The sequence below is a fragment of the Phyllostomus hastatus genome, unplaced genomic scaffold, assembly GCF_019186645.2.
Source record: "Phyllostomus hastatus isolate PE091 unplaced genomic scaffold, TTU_PhHast_1.1 phas_scaffold_442, whole genome shotgun sequence".
NCBI lineage: Eukaryota > Metazoa > Chordata > Mammalia > Chiroptera > Phyllostomidae > Phyllostomus > Phyllostomus hastatus.
Window position 1 is genome coordinate 6290851 of NW_025334030.1, and position 18446 is coordinate 6309296.

General features: G+C 44.7%; 1 protein-coding gene across 2 annotated transcripts in view; it reads right to left on the reverse strand.

Annotated features, from left to right (window-relative positions):
* Positions 1 to 18446, reverse strand: part of CRAMP1 (cramped chromatin regulator homolog 1) — a 63508-nt gene that overhangs the window by 38723 nt on the left and 6339 nt on the right. For both annotated transcript variants that reach the window (XM_045820727.1, XM_045820728.1), the window contains exons 3-4: positions 9788 to 9981; positions 4299 to 4452 (exon numbers count right to left, since the gene is read on the reverse strand). In XM_045820727.1, coding sequence (XP_045676683.1) covers positions 4299 to 4452; positions 9788 to 9981 — 348 coding nt within the window. The remainder of the gene's footprint in view (positions 1 to 4298; positions 4453 to 9787; positions 9982 to 18446) is intronic.

Below are 18446 nucleotides of genomic sequence, written 5' to 3' on the forward strand. Positions count from 1 at the left end.
TTTCTGTGGGTCTCTAGAAAGTAGTAATCTCACATAAAGATATTCTGTTAAAAGGTCTTCAACACAATGTTCTGCGTTGTTTTTATCCCATAAAAACAACTGGCTGGCCAGAAGGTCCCCTGCAGGTAGAGGGACTAGAGCTAGGACAGTGAGCCCTCCTCCAAGGCAGTCTCCTGGTCACATACAGTAAACGCTGAGATATGTGTTCTCAGCAGGATCAGGAAGAGGACACCCCATGAGGTTGCCAGTGGAAGGCTTTGAAGCCAGAAAGATACCTTAAAATGACTAGTGATAAACAAGAGCATTCTTGGCCAGAGAGAACCTGGTGGTGCCATAAGTACTAGCTCAGCAGAAAAAAGGCACTTCACATCAGGTCTTGCCATAAAAACAGGTCTTACTGTGAGCGGAATGCACTCGACTGCCAGTGCGCCTCCCTGCATTTTTCAAGGACAGAACTGGATGGGAAATACAGCAAGCAGCAGACAGATACCCAGACTACTGAGCCAGGCATTTGTCTCCCCAGAAGAAAATCAGACGCACTCATGACAAGATGCTCATAATGAGAAAAACTGACTTTCAAAAACTAACTAAAAAATACGATATGTAAAAGAAAAAATTATTTTTTAATATGTTTTATTGATTATGCTATTACAGTTGTCCCATTTTCCCCCTTCTCTCCCCTCCACCCTGTACCCCCTCTCCCACCCACATTCCCCCCATTTAGTTCATGTCCATGTGTCATACTTAGGAGTCCTTTAGCTTCTACATTTCCCATACTATTCTTGCCCTCCCCCTATCAATTTTCAACCTACATTCTATGCTACTTATTCTCTACACCTTTTCTCCCTCTCTCCTCCTCCCACCCCCCTGCTGCTAGCCCTCCATGTGCCCTCCATTTCTGTGGTTCTGTTCCTGTTCAAGTTGTTTAGTTTCTTTTGGTTTTGCTTTAGGTGTGGTTGTTAATAATTGTGAGTTTGCTGTCCTTTTACTATACATGTCTTTTTCTTTATCTTCTTTTCTTAGATAAGTCCCTTTAGCATTTCATAAAAGAAGGGCTTGGTGATGATGAACTCCTTTCACTTGACCTTATGTGAAAAGCACTTTATCTGCCCTTCCATTCTAAATGAGAGCTTTGCTGGATAGAGCAATCTCGGATGTAGGTCCTTGTCTTTCATGACTTGGAATATTTCTTGCCAGCCCCTTCTTGCCTGTAAGGTCTCTTTGGAGAAATCAGCTGACAGTCTGAAGGGGACTCCTTTGTAGCTTACTGTCCCCTTATCTCTTGCTGCTTCTAGGATTCTCTCCTTTGTTTTTTACCTTGGCTAATGTAATTATGATGTGCCTTGGTATGTTTCTTCTTGGGTCCAACTTCTTTGGGGCTCTCTGAGCTTCTTGGATTTCTTGGAAGACTGTTCCCTTTGCCAGATTGGGGAAGTTCTCCTTTATTATTTGTTCAAATACATGCTCAATTTGTTGCTTTTCCCGCTTCCCATTCTGGTACCCCCTATAATTCGGATGTTGGAACGTTTAAAGGTGTCCTGGATGCTCTTAAGCTTTTCCTCGTTTTTTTGACTTCTTATTTCATCACGCTTTCCTGCTTGGTTGATTCTATCTTCCTTCTGGTCCACTGTATTGTTTTGAGACTCAGATTCCTTCCTTTCACTATTGGCTCTCCTCCGCGTATCTTCTTGCATCTCTTTTATGGTAACCTGCATCCTTTCATCTAATTTGCGCCCAAAATCAACCAATTCCGTGAGCTTTCTGATCACCAGTGTTTTGAACTGTGCATCTGATAGACTGGCTATTTCTTGGTCGCTCAAAAGGATGAGTCCTGGGGGACTGATCTGTTCTGCTGGAAACATGTCTTTCCCTGTCTCTCCTTTTTTTTCCCCCGGTCTGATCGCTCTTGTTACGGTGGGGGGCGGAGCCTTAGGTGTTCACCAGTGTTCACTGGGGCTGGGCACCCCAGTCTCTAGATTGTGACGTTATTTGTGGGGGCAGGGGCGGGAGGGAACAATGGTGATAGTTTCATTCTCCTGGGCTCAGACCCTTCTCTGGGATCCTGGGCTGCGAGCTCTGCCCTGGTCCACAACTGCTGCCTCACTGGGTCCGCCAGCCGCAGCTTGCGTACTCAGGGATCACCGCTGCGTTCTTGGGCCCCGGATGGCTGTCGCGCCAATTTCGCGCCAAATTTTCCCCGACCTCCGAGTGCTGCCGACCTGTGCCAGCCCCGCGCGCGTCCGGCTTGTCTTCTCCTACCAGTCTGGATGTACGGGTCTACTTCAACTTCTTGGCTGTCCGACTTCCATTCAGATAAATCCTCCGTCAGTTCTGGGTGTTATTCTATCTGTAAATTATTGTTGTAAATTATTGTTGTTCTAATCTTGGTTGTGCGAGGAGGTACAGTGCGTCCACCTATTCCTCCATCTTGCCAGAAGTCCTCAGAAAAATTTAAAAGACAACAAAGAAAGTGCCAAAGAGCTAAAACTCATTCCCATGTGCCACACAGACTCAGTTTTCCCAATCATGTGAAGTTAGATGAAGAAAGTACTTCTGGCCCTGGCCGGGTAGCTTGGTTGGTTAGAGCATTGTCCCATACACCAAAAAGGCTGCAGGTTCGATCCCCAGTTAGGGTACATAGGAAAGCAAGCGATCAATCTTTCTCTCACATCAATATTTTTCTCTCTCTCAAATCAATAAATATATCCTTGGGTGAGGATTTTTTTTTTAAAGTGCTTCTGAAGGAATTAAGCACTGTATAAATAAAGACGTTCACACTAGAAGGGTCCCTGGCCGGTGTGGCTCAGTTGGTTGGAGCATTGTACCATACCCAAAAGGTTGTTGGTTCGATTCCCGGTCTGGGCACATATGGAAGGTAACCAACTGATGTTTTCTCTCTCACGTCGATGTTTCTCTCTCTCCTTTCCTGTCTCTCTCAAAGCAATGAAAAAGTGTCAATGGGTGAGGAGGAAAAAAAACCCCACTAGAAGTGGATTGCAAATCCAAAAGGAAAGGTCCAAGTTATTCATTTATAAATGTCAACTCAAAGAATTAACATTTAATGTAAAACACATGCAGAAATTCTGCAGCAAAATGAAGACGTGGTCTGAAAATACTACATTTATAGTAGAGATAGATGAGGAGGCAATGCTGGTTGTCTTGGCGCTCAGCTCCTCAGCCTGTTGTCTGAGTGGCTTGGGCTAGGGCCTCCACTGCTCCGCCAGGGTTTTCTCATCTGCATAAGGGCGACAGCACCTCCAGCGAAGAGTACATGACGTGTTCAACAACACAGAGCAGGCCCACGATCAGGTGACGGTAGGGGCAGAAGAGGATTCATGGAAGGATTTTTAGGAGTACCGACATGAAAGCTCAGTCTTGGAATGTGAACAGGGTCAGGGAGGCTGATGGTAGGGGTGGCAGGGGTCAAGGCACAAAAGCAAGAGCAGTTTAGAGTGGAGAGGGGGCCACCACAAAGGACTGACGGCACAGGTTCAAAGGGGGGAGTGAGACTGTGAGACCATAGCTATCACAGTTATTCTGGATCAGAAGTGGTATTATTTGAAGAGAAACATCAGAAATGAGTGAAGTCAGCACAAGCAAACATCTGCAATGACTGACCAATGACCAAAGCTGTGTACGTGAAGACGACAATTGAAGATGAAGAAACTGAACACTGAGAGGGAGGAATAACATGGAGACCCAATTCTTCTGACAAATGGAGACAGGAGGAGGCAAGGCCTCCTCTGAGGAGAGAAATGTAAATGGAAAGAGTGCGCTGAGCCAGAAGTCAGAACTCACCTGGCAATGACCTAGACATGTGAATTAAAAACTCAAATCTTGATTCAAAGACAGACGGCAAGAGACTTGGGAAAGGGAGCCCTCCACCCCTGGGTGACAAGCAATGGGCTTTGCCAATCTTAAACCCAACAAGCCCCACCGGGGAGAGCAGAACTGGAGGGGTCCAGCTGTGGCCTCTCCTCATTGACTGTGGTGTTGAGGGCCTCCCTCACAGTGGGGGACACAAGCCCACAGCAAGCCAGGGGCCTAGACACCACAGACATTCAGAGCCATCAGAAACAGGCACAACTTCCTTGTAATCCGACCTGACCAACTATAACTAAATTACTAAATGTGTGTACCACCTGTCCAAGTGCTGCAAGGCAAGAACATTCCAGGACACGTGTCTGGGCAAGAACAACATCAGAGAGTGTGTTCTGTGACTTTTCAAGAACCCGGCTCCTGACCAGAGCCCACCCCTACCTCCCAGCCTCCCGAGAGACTGAGCCTCACATGCTCACCATTGTCAAAGTCGATGTACTTGGTGATCTTGTGCCATGTGCGGTAGTAGAAATGCCGCACCTGCTCCTTGTTCTTCACCATGCTGGCGGGCTTGCCCTTCTTCTTATACTTGAGGGCTATGTTGTTCTGGATCGCTTCAAAGTCTTTCCCATGCTGGAAAATAAGTCCATGATAAAAGCACACAGTTTAAAACAACGCAGCCTTCGGTACAATGCAGACATGTCCAGGGAAAGGGGACCAAGGCTGTCAAGCAAGTGTCCCTCCCAGCTCTTATTTGTGCATCAACTGCAACCTTGCTTCCCTCAAACCTCAGGTTTTCATCAGATAACAGCTAAAGCAGTAAAGGAAACTCAAGGCTAGAACTCTCGCAGCAGTGGATAGCAAGAGGCAAGGGCCCTGGAACAGGAGAAACATAAAGCTTATCACTCAAATGCCTTAACCTCTGAAGTTCTTCAGAGACTCCGGAACGAGATCACTCCATGAAGACAATCATCAGAAGATAGAACATGACGACCAGGGAGCTCAGGGGGTTATGTTATCTGGCATCTTAAAAAGATATTGACTATTGAGAAATACCCTTACTGCTTCCATCATTTAGATTTTCAGAAGAGAATTCATGTCCCAGAGAACAGAGTCACCATCTTTGCTGTTTCTGGTACTGCCAAGAGAACCTACAGTTGGTACTCTCATCAGAACCAAGCCAGTAAGAAGTATGGGGAAGGGCCTAGAGGTTAACGGCACCCCAGCATCAATGAACACCCTCAGCTTCTTAATCCCATTTTTCAAAGGGAACCACGGCTCCTTGAAGAAATGGATGCTGCCAGGTCTGGGGCAAGGAAAGTACCAGGTGAGTCTGGAATATCTTGTAGTGCCAGAAAGTGAGGATGTGCTTGAAGTACAAAGAAATATGTCGAAAGCACACAAATGCCAATTTGAAGAGGTTACCAGTGGCCAAATCTACAACAATTTGAGCAAAAAAATCAATAGTAACAATGAATGTCAACTGTAAGCAAAAAATAAAAGGAAAAAAATAACAATGGTAAGAATGGATTATGATATACAGAATAATCTAAATATCCCTGTCCATACAAATATAAATAAATACATAAATAAAGAAGGGAGTGCTTTTCTTTCACTGGGTTTCTAATTAATAAATGTAGGAATAATGGAGTCAGAAGATCATCACTGGGCAAACATCATAGTACTTCCTGTCTCAAGGAAAAGATGCAGTGGTGGCTAAAATTAGCCAGAGAAAGGACAATGAGAAACAGGGTGTTTACATAGCCTCAAAGTAAAAAAAAATGACTTGACAGTGGAGAACCTGGGAGATGCAACAGAATGCAGTGGTCACATTCACACCACAGGGGCTGGGGCACTCCACACTCGGGAGAGGATGCTTCAAGGACAGCACAGCACTCCTATGGTGCTCTTGACAAAAATGCAAAATAAACAATAAAATCATGGAGGAAGCCTCAGTAAGCCTACACTAAGGGGTATTCCACAAACTAACAGCCGAGGGGTCTTCAAAAGTGTCAGTGTCATCATGAGAGGGAAGAAAGGGAGACAGAGCACCTGCCCCAGGTTGGAGGACTTAGCAGTCATGACAACTAAATGTAATGTGGGATCCGGACCCAAAGAACATCTGTGGGAACATCAGCGCAATGTGAGTGAGGCTTGCAGGTAGGTGAATGTACGGTACCCACATCTCCTCACTTGCGGGTCATACTGCAGTTATGTGAATGTAGGGGAAGCAGGGTGAAGGGCACATGAAATTCTTTGTGCTCTTTTTGCAAATTTTTCCAAGTCTGAAACTGTTTCAAAATGAAAAGTTAAAAAATAAAAAAAAATTTTTAAAAATTAAAGCTTGTTCATTCTTTTTTAAAAACATACAATGGCAGGTAAAACATAAAAAGGCAAAGCTATGTCTGAAATACTTTTCTCCAGGGTCCAGGTCAGGTGCTGCCTCCCCTGTGAAACTTCCCTCACCTCCTGATCAGAATTGTGACGGAAACAATGCAAAACCCTCTTAATCTCATGGCTTCATTTTGCAGCTAGAGTAATGCACCCAGAGACTTCAACTGACTTACCAGGCAGGAACTAGATTCTGGGTTTTGTGATCCCATGTTCTAAAACTATACTGCCTTCCGAATTCTTGCAACATTTGTTAGTGCCTGCTTTCTAATGGTCCAGCTTTTTATGTGTCGTTAATTTACCAAAGTGGATCCTCAGTCTCTGTAAGGGGGAACTTCTTTCCATTTCCCGCATGATAATAGTGTTCTATACTTAGATGGGGCTTTCAGCAACTATCACCTGGTAAGCAGTAAGCACAGGATGCTGGCCTTATGACTGAGAGTAAGATAGAAATCAAGAATTTTATGGCAGAAACAAATACAGGCAGACGGATATAAATAAGAGGGGAAAATGAAAAGCTGACAATAGAAGAACTGCCGTTGAAATGGAGTAAGAGGATGTCAAGCATGATGTGGGTCTAGGCATTCATTTTGGTGCACCCCCTTTCTCTGGCACGGGGGACATAACTCATGATCGTGGCCACAGGGAGAAATCCGGGGCGGGGTAGGGAGACACAGTCAATCTGGGTCCTCCTCAGACTGTGCTAACTAGAACAGGGGTGCGACTCTTGCCTCTGGAGAGAATAAGCACCGAAATGTCACCCCCGATGCAAAAGGATGACGGAGAGATGACAGATGACATCGCCAGTTTAAGCCAGCCCCTCCCTGTCCTGCCCAGTCTTGAGACCCACTCAATCCCCTTGTCTCTTTATGCTACTCTGAGCTGGGTCTCTGTCACATGAATTATGTGCATCAAAAAAGGCAGGGACAACCTGGACCAACACTGCAGAAACTTTTCTCACAGAGACCTTTACCCCCATACACCAGTGCTCAAGCTACCCATGGTCATATATGCCCCAGCTAATCGGCCAAACATCAAGACCCCATCAGAGTCCCTCCGAGTTTTGGTCAGACACAAAACGACAACACATAAAGGCAATACTTATATTCTCTCTCTCTCTCTCCCTGCCGCCGCCCTCTCCAACACACACACAAATACACATACACACTCTCACACTATTTGGGATACATAGTACCAATGGTGGAAAGCATTAAGTGATCAGAATAGCTACTTATTATTATTAATCAAGGGAAGCAGGTGACCTCAAAAGAAACACCTACTAGAAAAATTAGAACAAGCCTAGCCCAAAGAGAAGAAACTGAACTAATTCACCCAAGGAAAGGTAAGGGGAGGTCATTCACAGGAATTCTTCCCCTCCTTTTAATTGACAACCTCATCTCCTGTTGCTTTCTTCAGCCAGACATATTCGTCTCAGTTCAGCATCAGCAATGGTTGCTATTCTAAGAATATTCCAGGAATCACAAGTCTTCTACGCCTGACAGAAAGCTTAAAGAAAAGGCAATTTAGGGACATATTCTACACAAAAACAGCCTCTGTACTGTAAAGTTGTCAAAGGGGAAAAAAAGAACACATTTGAATTTATTTGAATGATTCTCAACCTACTGGAACAGCCTTGATTGCACATTTCCTTCTCTCCTTGGACAACTGAGTCAAACACCACCGACACACCAGCCTCCTCCATCCCAGATGGGCAGACTGAACCATCAGCTCCAGGAAGGGAGAAGACCAGCCACAGGAATGTTCCAAGTTCTAGTTCTCTGCCTCCACTTAGGAGTCTCTTTTTCTGGTCTAGGAGTACTTCATGGATTCAATTCCAAAGCCTCCTTTCTTTATTGAGCCCATTTCACAGGTGTGGCCAGACTTTCCTACCACTCCAATTCTTTCACCCTTAAAAAGAATAAGGCCCACTGGCTGAACAACCTGTTTTAGATACAATAGCCCAAAGATGTATCCTAAAATACAGTATGTGCATGAAGATATTTCTAACAGAATCTGGAAGGAACAGCAACAATCAACACAACAGTTAACTGGAACAAGGCTTAGCCAGAAAGTTAACACTTAGATGTTATGAGACACTCAATATCTGCCATAACTGTTCAACTCTGCCACTGCCATCAAAATTGGCCAGAGATAATATACAAGTGGATAGGCATGGCTGTGTTCCAATAAAACTTTAATTAAAAAATAGGCAGAGAATACATAGACCATGGATTTGCCTATCCCTAGAGAATATTTATAGGCATGAGAAAAATACTGAACAAAAGAATTATACATGTAAAAAATGCATATGACAATAAAAACAGCACACTCACTATAATTACAAAGATTTGAAAACAAAAACAAAAACAAAAATAAAACATGAAAGTGAAAAAAGGATGGCATGCAGTATGGCCACTTCTTTTGAGCTGTGGGATCAGGGAGCAGCTTTTCTCTATTTTTTAGGACTTTCTAGTTTGTCCCAGTTCAGCTGTAATGGCTTTCAGGGCGGAGCTGGCTGCTCTGACTGATGTGGCAAGTGTCCCCATGCCCCTCCCCCTCAGGAGACACCCCCCTCCTAATGGGCCCATTCAGCTGCAAGGCCTAGAGAGAAGGGTATCACTCTTCAGCCAAGGACACGTTTGACCTGGCTGGGTAGCGTAGTTGGTTAGAGCATTGTCCTGATACACCAAGGTTGCGGGTTTGATCCCTGGTCAGGACACATACAAGAATCATCCAAAGAATGCATAAAGAAGTGGAACAACACATCAGTGTTTCCCTCTCTCCTCCCATCTCTCTCATAAAATCAATTAAAAAAAAAGAAAAAAAGAAGGAGCCCTGGCTGGTGTAGGTCAGTGGATTGAGCATGGGCCTAAAAACCAAAAGGTTGCCGGCTTGATTCCCAGTCAGGGCACATGCCTGGGTTGTGGGCCAGGTCCCCAGTGGGGGATGAATAAGAGGCAACCACACACTGATGTTTCTCTCCCTCTCTTTCTCCTTCCCTTTCCCTCTCTCTAAAAATAAACAAATAAATTTAAATAATAAATAAAAATTAAAAAAAGAAAAGAATATGTTTGAGAGACAATGGGTAGAATCTGAAAAACGAAACATATAAAAGAGGCTTCCAAATGGTCACCTCTCTAGTAACAGCTTTTGTTTACTTATTTATATTAATCTTTACCCAAGAAAACACTTATTGATTTTGAGAGAAACATCAACCAGTTGCCTCCCGTACATGCCCCAACCAGGGATTGAACCTGCAACCTAGTTATGTGCCCTGACGCACAACTGAACCCTCAACCTTTTGGTGTACAGGACGATGCTCCCACCAACTGAGCCAACTGGCCAGGGCAGTACCAGCTTTTAAGTCACAATGAGGTGATAAAAGGACATGGTCAGAGGGTGAGGTCTCAGCCTGAGGACGCAGACTTGCCACAGTCATTATTCGGAACCTCCATTGGAACTGCTGACTTAATAGATCTAGTAACTATGCAGTGAAAAAGGCAAAGGAGAACTGGAAGTACAAGTGATAAGAGACTAAGAGTTTGCATGGCCTCTTCCGGCCCCATAACTCACTCACCTCATACAGTCCCTCAAAAAAAGTGTTCTTGTCCTCGGTGCTCCATGACTCCCACTGCCGACGGACCTTTTTGCCTTCTTCCTTCTCACCGCCAGAAGATCCGAGGTTCCGGGAGGAGGAGCGAGAGGCCCCTGCAGGAGCAGCAGGGGCAACCCCAGACCCATTTCCAGATGATGATCCGCCACCATCAGCTCCTTTGAGAGAAAGTACTATATAGTTATCTGTTCCAGAAAGATGGAGAAGCTTGGGAAGGCCCCACTGCACACCCCTCGACTGCAGAGGCTGCAGTCTCCTTTTTTTCACTGTAAAAACATTTGAAAGGGTACAAGGTCAGGCAGGATGATGTCATTACTGAACAGCCCCACCGGGCGCACAGTAGCTCCCATGTGCTCTCCCATCTTTTCAAATGAGGGTTTGGTTGAAATAATTCTTATCTTTTCAAATAAACAAACTGAAATTTCAAACTTAAGAAAACATTTAAATGGGTATAAAAAACAGTGCCTTCTTTGAGATATAATAAATACTTTAGAATGTGAATCACTTGATGCCTAGGAATCTGTAAAAAGTCTTAAAACTTCTCTTTTTCAGGTGTCAGCTTGGAAGGGGCCTAGGTGTAACTTTCTTCAGTTATCCAGAATCTGGCTTCACCCAACATCAAACGTCTCCACCATGCTGCCGAAGTTCGACCCCAACAAGATCAAAGTTGTACAGCTGAGGCACACAAGTGGGGAAGTCAGTGCCAGGTCTGCCCTAGCCCCTGAGTCTGTCTCCAAAAATGGTTGTGACGATGTCATCAAAGGAATAGGTGACTAGAAGGGTCTGAGAGTTCCAGTGAAACGGACCATTCAGAAGAGACAGGCCCAGATTGAGGTAGTACCTTCTGCCTATGCCCTGACCATCAAAACCCTCAAAGAACTGCCACGAGACAGAAAGAAGCAAAAAATAAAACTAAACAAACACACATATTAACACAGCAGAAATATCGCTTTCGATGAGGCTGTCCACATTGCCTGACAGACGCAGCACAGATCTTCTTCGGCTAGAGAACATTCTGAACCACAAAAGAGATCTTGGGGACTGCCCCGTGTGGGTGGCCACCACTCTCAAGACATCACAGATGACATCGACAGTGGTGCAGTGGAATGCCTGGGTGGTTATGGTAAAACAAACAAACAAAACAAAACAAGGTCCGGCACAAATAACGCCCCTTTTTTTTATTACAAAATCTTTTATTACAAAATCATAAGTATGTAATTCTGTAATATAACAGTATCACATTCAAGCATACCATGACATTTTAGGTGAAATGTTCAAATTAAAACTATAAATTATTATACCCATATTAATACACTACCAACCACACCCAAGTGGGTGTTATTTCTGCCAGACCCTGTATTTCAATTAAAGATGATTTGACACCCCCCCCAAAAAAGTTTTCAAACTCCTTCTTTATCAATTTCCACCAGCAAAATCTGGTATTCAGAGAGTGACCCTACAACCTCGAAAATGCTTTTAAAGCATCAGTCAGTTCCTAATCTCAAGATGAGACCTTAAAAACCATGATGAAGGGGAAAACACTATCAAGTATAATACAGGGCTTCCAGGCCATGCTGTAAACCAAGGACTCTGCACTCATGGGACAATTAAGGCAATAAACAAGAGTTAAAGGTCACAGATAAAAAATGTTTATAACCTCACCAAACGCTCCCACCCGTCTAGTGCCTGCCTCTCAGAGGAAATGAGGACTCCCAGGGTATCCCTGTGATAACCAGCATTCTCTTTGCACAGAACTGCAGGGCCATCAAATGGGGAGAAAACTTCAAACTCTGAACCAGGGAAAAATAAGATCATAAAAATGAAAGTGCTTTACAAAGCAAAAGCCAAACAAATGCAGATTATTGTTAAGATGTTCTTCCAATATGATAATCAAAAGCTTTCCATTGAGACTCACTTCTTGGTTAATCTGGTTGGCCCTCCCTGGGCAGCTCTGTGCAGACCGGGGCCACAATTCCCTCACTTCCTCCATAGGGGTCTACCTCCAAAGGATAAATGAAAAAACAAGCCATTTCACAAAAAAAAAAATCAAAAATAAAAGAAATGAGGCCCTGGCCGGGTGGCTCAGATGATTAGTGTCCTGATATGCCAAGGTTGCAGGTTTGATCCCCAGTCAGGGGACATATGAGAATCAACCAATGAATGTATAAGTGGAACAACATATCGATGTTTCTCTCTCTCTAAAATCAATTTAAAAAAAGAAAGAAAAAAATTAAAACCTGTCAATCCATGTAAGCTTTCAAAGACTATTATTCCTGGAAAAAATACAAGACACTGGTGCCAAGGCTGCCTGGGGAACAGTGGGAAACAGTCACTTTCCACTGTTACACTTTTCAAAGCGTGTACCATGAGTCTGTTATTATGTCAAAATAGGGAGCATTTGAAAACAGTTCATCCCATCAGATTTCAGAAAGCAGTATGTGTTTTTTTATACATGCTGAATTATTCAACCATATGGAATGCTTTGATTCTTTTGTGCAAAAAGTGTATCAGTTTCATGATGGGCTGACTTCCTAAAGCAGTGATTTTCAACCTTTGTCATCTGAGGGCACACATAAACTAATTTCTAAAATTCTGCGGCACGCAAAAAAAATATTCTTTTGCCAACTTGATAAAAAAAATAGGTTCAATTTTGGTCCTTTCACAAAGGACAACTATTGTTGAGTTGGCTGTTGTCATTTTTTAATTTGACAATCTAAGGGAAAAGAAGTCAGTGCCCCTGACTAAATAGTCGGGTATTGCACGTTTTAAAAATTCTTGCAGTGCACTGGTTGAAAAAATTACTGCCCTAAAGTAACGTGAGTAGATACCAGAAATCGCTGGTTTATCAGAGTCATACAGTCCAATTTGACAACCACTAACCACGTGAGACTATTTACTTACTTACTTATTTATCCTCACCTGAGGACATGCTCACTGATCTTAAAAAAGGGAAGGAGCAAGAGAGGGAGAAAAACATCGGTCAGCTGCCTTTCCTCACAGCCCTACTGTGGATGAACTCTCAACCCAGGTATGTTCCCTGACAGGGAATCAAACTTGTGACCTTTCATTTCACAAGATAACACTCCAACCAACTGACCCACACCAGCCAGGGCCACATGAGGACATTTAAATTTAAAGATTAATTAAAATTAAATAAAACAAAATCTCAATTCCTTAGTCATACTGGCCACATGTCTAGTCATTGACGTCCACGTGTGGCTAGTGGCTGCTGTGCTGGACAGCACAGAACATTTCTTTCATTGCAAAAAGTGTCACAGCCAGAGCTATATTTGAATGTTTGGCATTCACTGCCCCAGCCACAGTTAAAGAAAAGAAGATAATCAAGCTAAAACATTCTACATCCCAGCCTTCTTTCCAGCTGTCCCTTCCCATCCCACATGTACTTGTAATATGAACTTAATCCATGGAATCTCCATGCTACAGAGTGGGCTAAGTAAGGACTAGACACATAATCTCACGTCGTCCATTCCTCGCCAAACCAAACCTGAAACATGACCTAATTAATGACCCTGGCACTTCACATGATGTTTTCAACAGGTATGGCAACTTTAGAACACATTTCCAGGGAAAAATTGGTTTCATTCCACTTCTAGTAGGTCTGAGATGTATTTAAAATACCACTCTTAAATACAAGAAGTTCTGGTTGACTTGAAGCCCACAATCCCTCACATTTAATCACTTCAGGAAGGGATGCCTGTCCACCTCTGCACCACCTACAACAAAGAATTTCAGAGTCATTTTTCACTTTTAATGAAATACTCACTGAACTCTTTCTCTAAAAGATTTTATTTATTTATCTTTAGAGAAAGAGGAATGGAAGGAGAAAGAGAGGGAGAGAAACACCCACTGGTTGCCTCTTGCATGCACTCAACGGGGTACCTGGTCCAAAACCCAGGCATGTGCCCTGACTGAGAATCAAACCGGCAACCTTTAGGCTTGAGGGACAATGCTCAATCCACTGAACTACATCGGGCAGGGCAAAACACTCATTAAAACTCTTTCTGAAATATCAGCAATTCATTAACCAGTCCTATGGACATAGCTTTGGTTTACCTTTGCCTGCTCATGCTGCCATTACATGTACTTGCAAGTAAGGGACAGGCATTTTTGAAAATTCTAAAGCTATTTTGCTAGCTTTTGTGAGATTTCATCAGGTCACAGTACTGGTGACCCAAGAAAAGGAATGAATGGTGAAGGAAAACAAAATGGAAGCATTTCAGAGCTGGAAAGGACCTCAGGGGTAGAAAGCAGGATAAACCAAAACCGTGGATGTAACAGAAGGTACAGCAGTCAAAGCAGCTCTGCTGAGATGCACGAGGCAGCAAACCTCAGAGCAGCACCAGGCTCAGAGCAGCCCGCCACTCTCACAAGCCAGAGGTCGTACGCAGATGTTCAGCCCTTCCTTCTGATGGTGCCAAATGATACATCCTCAGTAAAAGAAAATAAAGCAATGTGAACATTCAAAAAAGAAAGCAAATCACCCTCAAGTGACTCTTTCAAACATTCAGTACCCATCATTCGAGACCTTGTAATGCCTTGTAAAAGTAAAGTAAAATCGCAAAGCTTCCAGACAGAAAGAGAACTATGGCATCTGGTTCATTCCCAACACTTCAGAGGAGAAAGAGGCTTCATCACTTGACCTCAGGCTCAGTCCGGGACTCCAGCTCAAGCATTAAAATCAGGAAGTAGGATCAGAGATGCTGGAAGAACATGATGGTGCCCACCCAGGAGAGGATTCCATCGGGACAGAAAAATTCAGATGAAAATGGTAATGACTGAAGGTAGGAGAGGGAAGCAAGAGAGAAGAACAGAGGTAGACAGGTAAGAAGTGGAGAGAAGACAATTTGAACAAGATAGGGTAGGTGTGAGGGCTTTCCCCAGCGATGGGAGTGAGTGTGAGAAACCCAGCAAAAGGTAAAGGGGCTGAAGTTAACCCTCCATCTGCAGTAACATGTCTGAGGCAACAAAGAGGGTTAGCAAGAGTCCACATGAGAAGTGAGTATCCAAGAAGCCTGAAGGGAAGTGCGATGCAAGAATAGGATGCCCCACAGTGAGCTCTTTGAAAGTAAGAACAGTGTCTTACTTTCCCGTGCCCAAGGTTGGCACCAGGCCTCACACAGAGCAGATGCTCAATGAGAGCTCAGGAACCAACAGAGCACAGAGCAGGGGCCTCTTCTGTGCTTGCTGTGCCCCTCACCCGCCCCAGTCCCCTGGGACCCAGTGCCTCCAAAACGGAACCCACACTTCCCTCTCAACTCACTTCAGTGCCATAATCCTCCAGGTGTCCGGGTGCCAACTGGCTTCTTCCCTTTCCCATTTCCATTTTCCCAGGCCAGTTCTGTGCCACCACCGAGTAACAATCTTAATGGCCTCCCCTCCTGTCTCCCAAATCACCAAACTCTAGGTGCAGCCCACTGTCCAGAACTTGCATCGGAGGAACGTAGCCATGTGTCCTGTCTGCCTTCCCTGGCTGCCTGTCTGTCCACGTCAGCCCCAGATACGCCAGACTGCGTGCTTCCCCCATCATATACCACTGCGCTGGCCTGGAATGCCATGACCCATGCTCCCTCACACTGCCCGAAGAGAAAATTGTACCCATCTTTCACTGAGTAAGTGGAGGCACTGGTGAAATGGCTTCCCCAGCGGCCCGGAGGTGAGAGAACTTGGATTTCCACAGCACCTGTCAAGCACGTTCAAGCACTGCTCGGTTTTGTCCTTATAGTGTGTAGCTGTTATCCACATTTCAGAAATGGGGAAACTGAGGTTCTAAAGCACGAGAGCTCCGAGGTCACCAGGCAGCAGGAAGCAAGCCTCTCATTCCACACTTGAGCATTTCTCTCAGGGGCCACACAACAGCAGGGTGGCTGCTGCCAGTGTCACAGCCACTTCAGTATTTTTATCACATACAGAGCTACAGGAATCAGAGGGTTTTAGGGTAGAGGAAACTTGACCTCAACGTCCAACCCTCAGTCTATGACAGATAAGGAAGCCGAGAGGTTCAATGACTTGCCAAAGGCACACAGCAAGTAGATGGCACGAGTCAGGTATGCGGGGGATGTTTATCTCTAAAACCAGAACTGTGTGACTTACCTTGGGTAAGACACAAGATGTGAGGACAATCAGTCACGTCATACAATGACTTGTTGTCCTGAGCTTTCCCTTGTAATTTGGTGAACTTCCTTCCAAGGGTTCGGAACATTAAAAACCTGATAGGAACAGACCCACCAAATGCAAGGTATTCCATAATGTCCTGGGACGAGAAGACACATGAGCCATTCTCAGCTAGAAGATGGTTCAAGTTCAGCTCATGGAAGTGTGTCTCTAAGAATTCTGCCTCCCACCCTGGCACAGGAACGCTTCCTATCACCTGCATCCATGGTGTGAGAAAGCAGGAACCCCTCAGAAGCCGACTGCTCTGTCCCCATAAATCCTCCTCAGGTCACAAAACACCGTGGTCAAGACAGGAGACAAAATTGCCAAGATCTCCCACAGGTGCTTCTGAGCTTCTCATAATACGTGTCATTCGTGTCAGAGGCTGGAACGGCCACCTTTGCTTTTAGAACCCAGATGTGATTGAGGGGACACCCTCTCTACTGGGCCACACAGAGAAAAACGTACCAGCCAGTCTCCACTAAGACTATCACCTAAACAGGTGAATGTCAATGCCGTCCTATGGGCGGCTCCTGTTGTCACTCACACCACACTATCCCATCTGTCTTCAGAAAGCTACTCCACATGTAAGTGTTCAACGAGGAGGACTCTTCCCAAATGCTTGACACGCAGTCTCTGAGAGCCAGTGCAGATGCTCCAGTCAGGAGGTCAGAGGCCCTCTCCAGGGTTCCCAGCCTCTGTGACATCCTCTTCTGTGACCTGAAGATAACCTGGAACCTGCTGGTCCCAGAACATGGCCCAGTCACCTCTGCATCCTGGGTGTCTCCACAGCATCTCCAGTCCTTGGCACCGTCCAAGGCTCGGCATCCTTAACACTACAAACCAGGGCTGGCCTCTATCCAAGACTGTCCCCCCTCTGCCCACAAACATTTGAGAAAAATACAACTGAAACCCCACTGTTTTTTTAGAACATATGTCCTCTTCTTCAAATACTGTAAAGACTTCTAATGGTCTTCTGTAGGTAATTCTTGATATCCCACCCAAATTACAAATACTTGGGAATATCTTCTCTCTCTTTTTTTACGTAGCATTTCTCACTGTTCTCCAGTGCTAAGAACACTTCAGTTACTTAACATGAAAAAATGCTTCTGTGCACCACCCTCTTCTATGCACACAGCTAATTTTTACATTTGTGACTCTACTATCTGAAATCATTCCTGTTATTTTTGTACCTGCATATAATCTAAAAAAGACACAACTGTACCACATAAAATGAAAACTCTGTAAAGTATATTTGGTTGGCAAAAGATAATTCCAAAGACAGCCAGACACCACAGAAATGACATTAGTTTGACATTAAAAGTCATTATGGTTTTGGCTTGACATAAAGTCAAAGGAAAATTTAGCTCAAACCAATATTCAAGTGTTACTTCGTCTACTCATCTATACTATCTATCCATATCCTTTACATGAAGCAAACGCAATCTGTGTAACTTACTAATTTACCAACAACCTCTGGTTTAAACTTTTCCTGTGTTCTGCATAGTTCCATCATGACCTATCTTTGAAGTGGCCTGGGCCACACATAGGTCTTTTGTGCATAGGGGGTGTATGTCACACAGTAGGACCACGTGGAAGGGTTACGGTGTGTTCCGTTGTGTGCAGCCGTCACATGGGGTGTGCCACTGTGCACTGGACAGAGTCAGAGTCAGCCTCCCCATTCTCCTCTTTTTCCAATGAGGTCTGATGCCTTTCAACACGGCCTGACATTCCAACCTAGGTGGCCATGGTGGCTTCATGCAGTCATCATTGCACTTGACTTTATTAAATGTCATCTACTGAATTGAACCAGGAAGAACCACAGTGCTGTGGTGACCGTCTGAGGTATCTTCCCCCAGACAAGTATGGAGGGCAGGGACTTTGCAGTAAGCACAGCTGTACTCTATCCAGCTGCCTGGGCCGACCCCGATGCCGTGGTGAAGGGACAATGAGAGTGAAGGCAGTACAGACAAAAGGTGGAGCGGCACCAGGCACTCAGGTAGTCCCGCACCTGGAGGGAAGAGTATGCACGCTGGCCATACCCTGCCCAGTGCTCTCTGAAAGGCAAGGCTAATAAGCAGAGCCCACCAGATACAGAACTATTCTCATTTCAGGCAATCTACCTCCCACAACACTCTCCTGAGAAGACACACAGGACCCAAATCCATTCTGTACAATGGACTTCTTCATCCCTGAGTGTTAAGGTGAACAGAACTTTAAGCCACTACCTCACCAGACACATTTTGCAAGTAAGGAACCTAAGGTTTGGGCACATTGAGCAACTCTTCCTTTGCCCCACAGCTGAACCAGCCATTCAGCAGCTCGGGGAGAGAAGCCGACTGTCCTGACTGCTGGTTCAAACCTCTTTCTCATGATTTCAGTCTCTCTAAAGTTGACCAAATAAGGGTGAGATACTTCATAAGACAGCTTTTAAAAACACAAAGAAACTGCA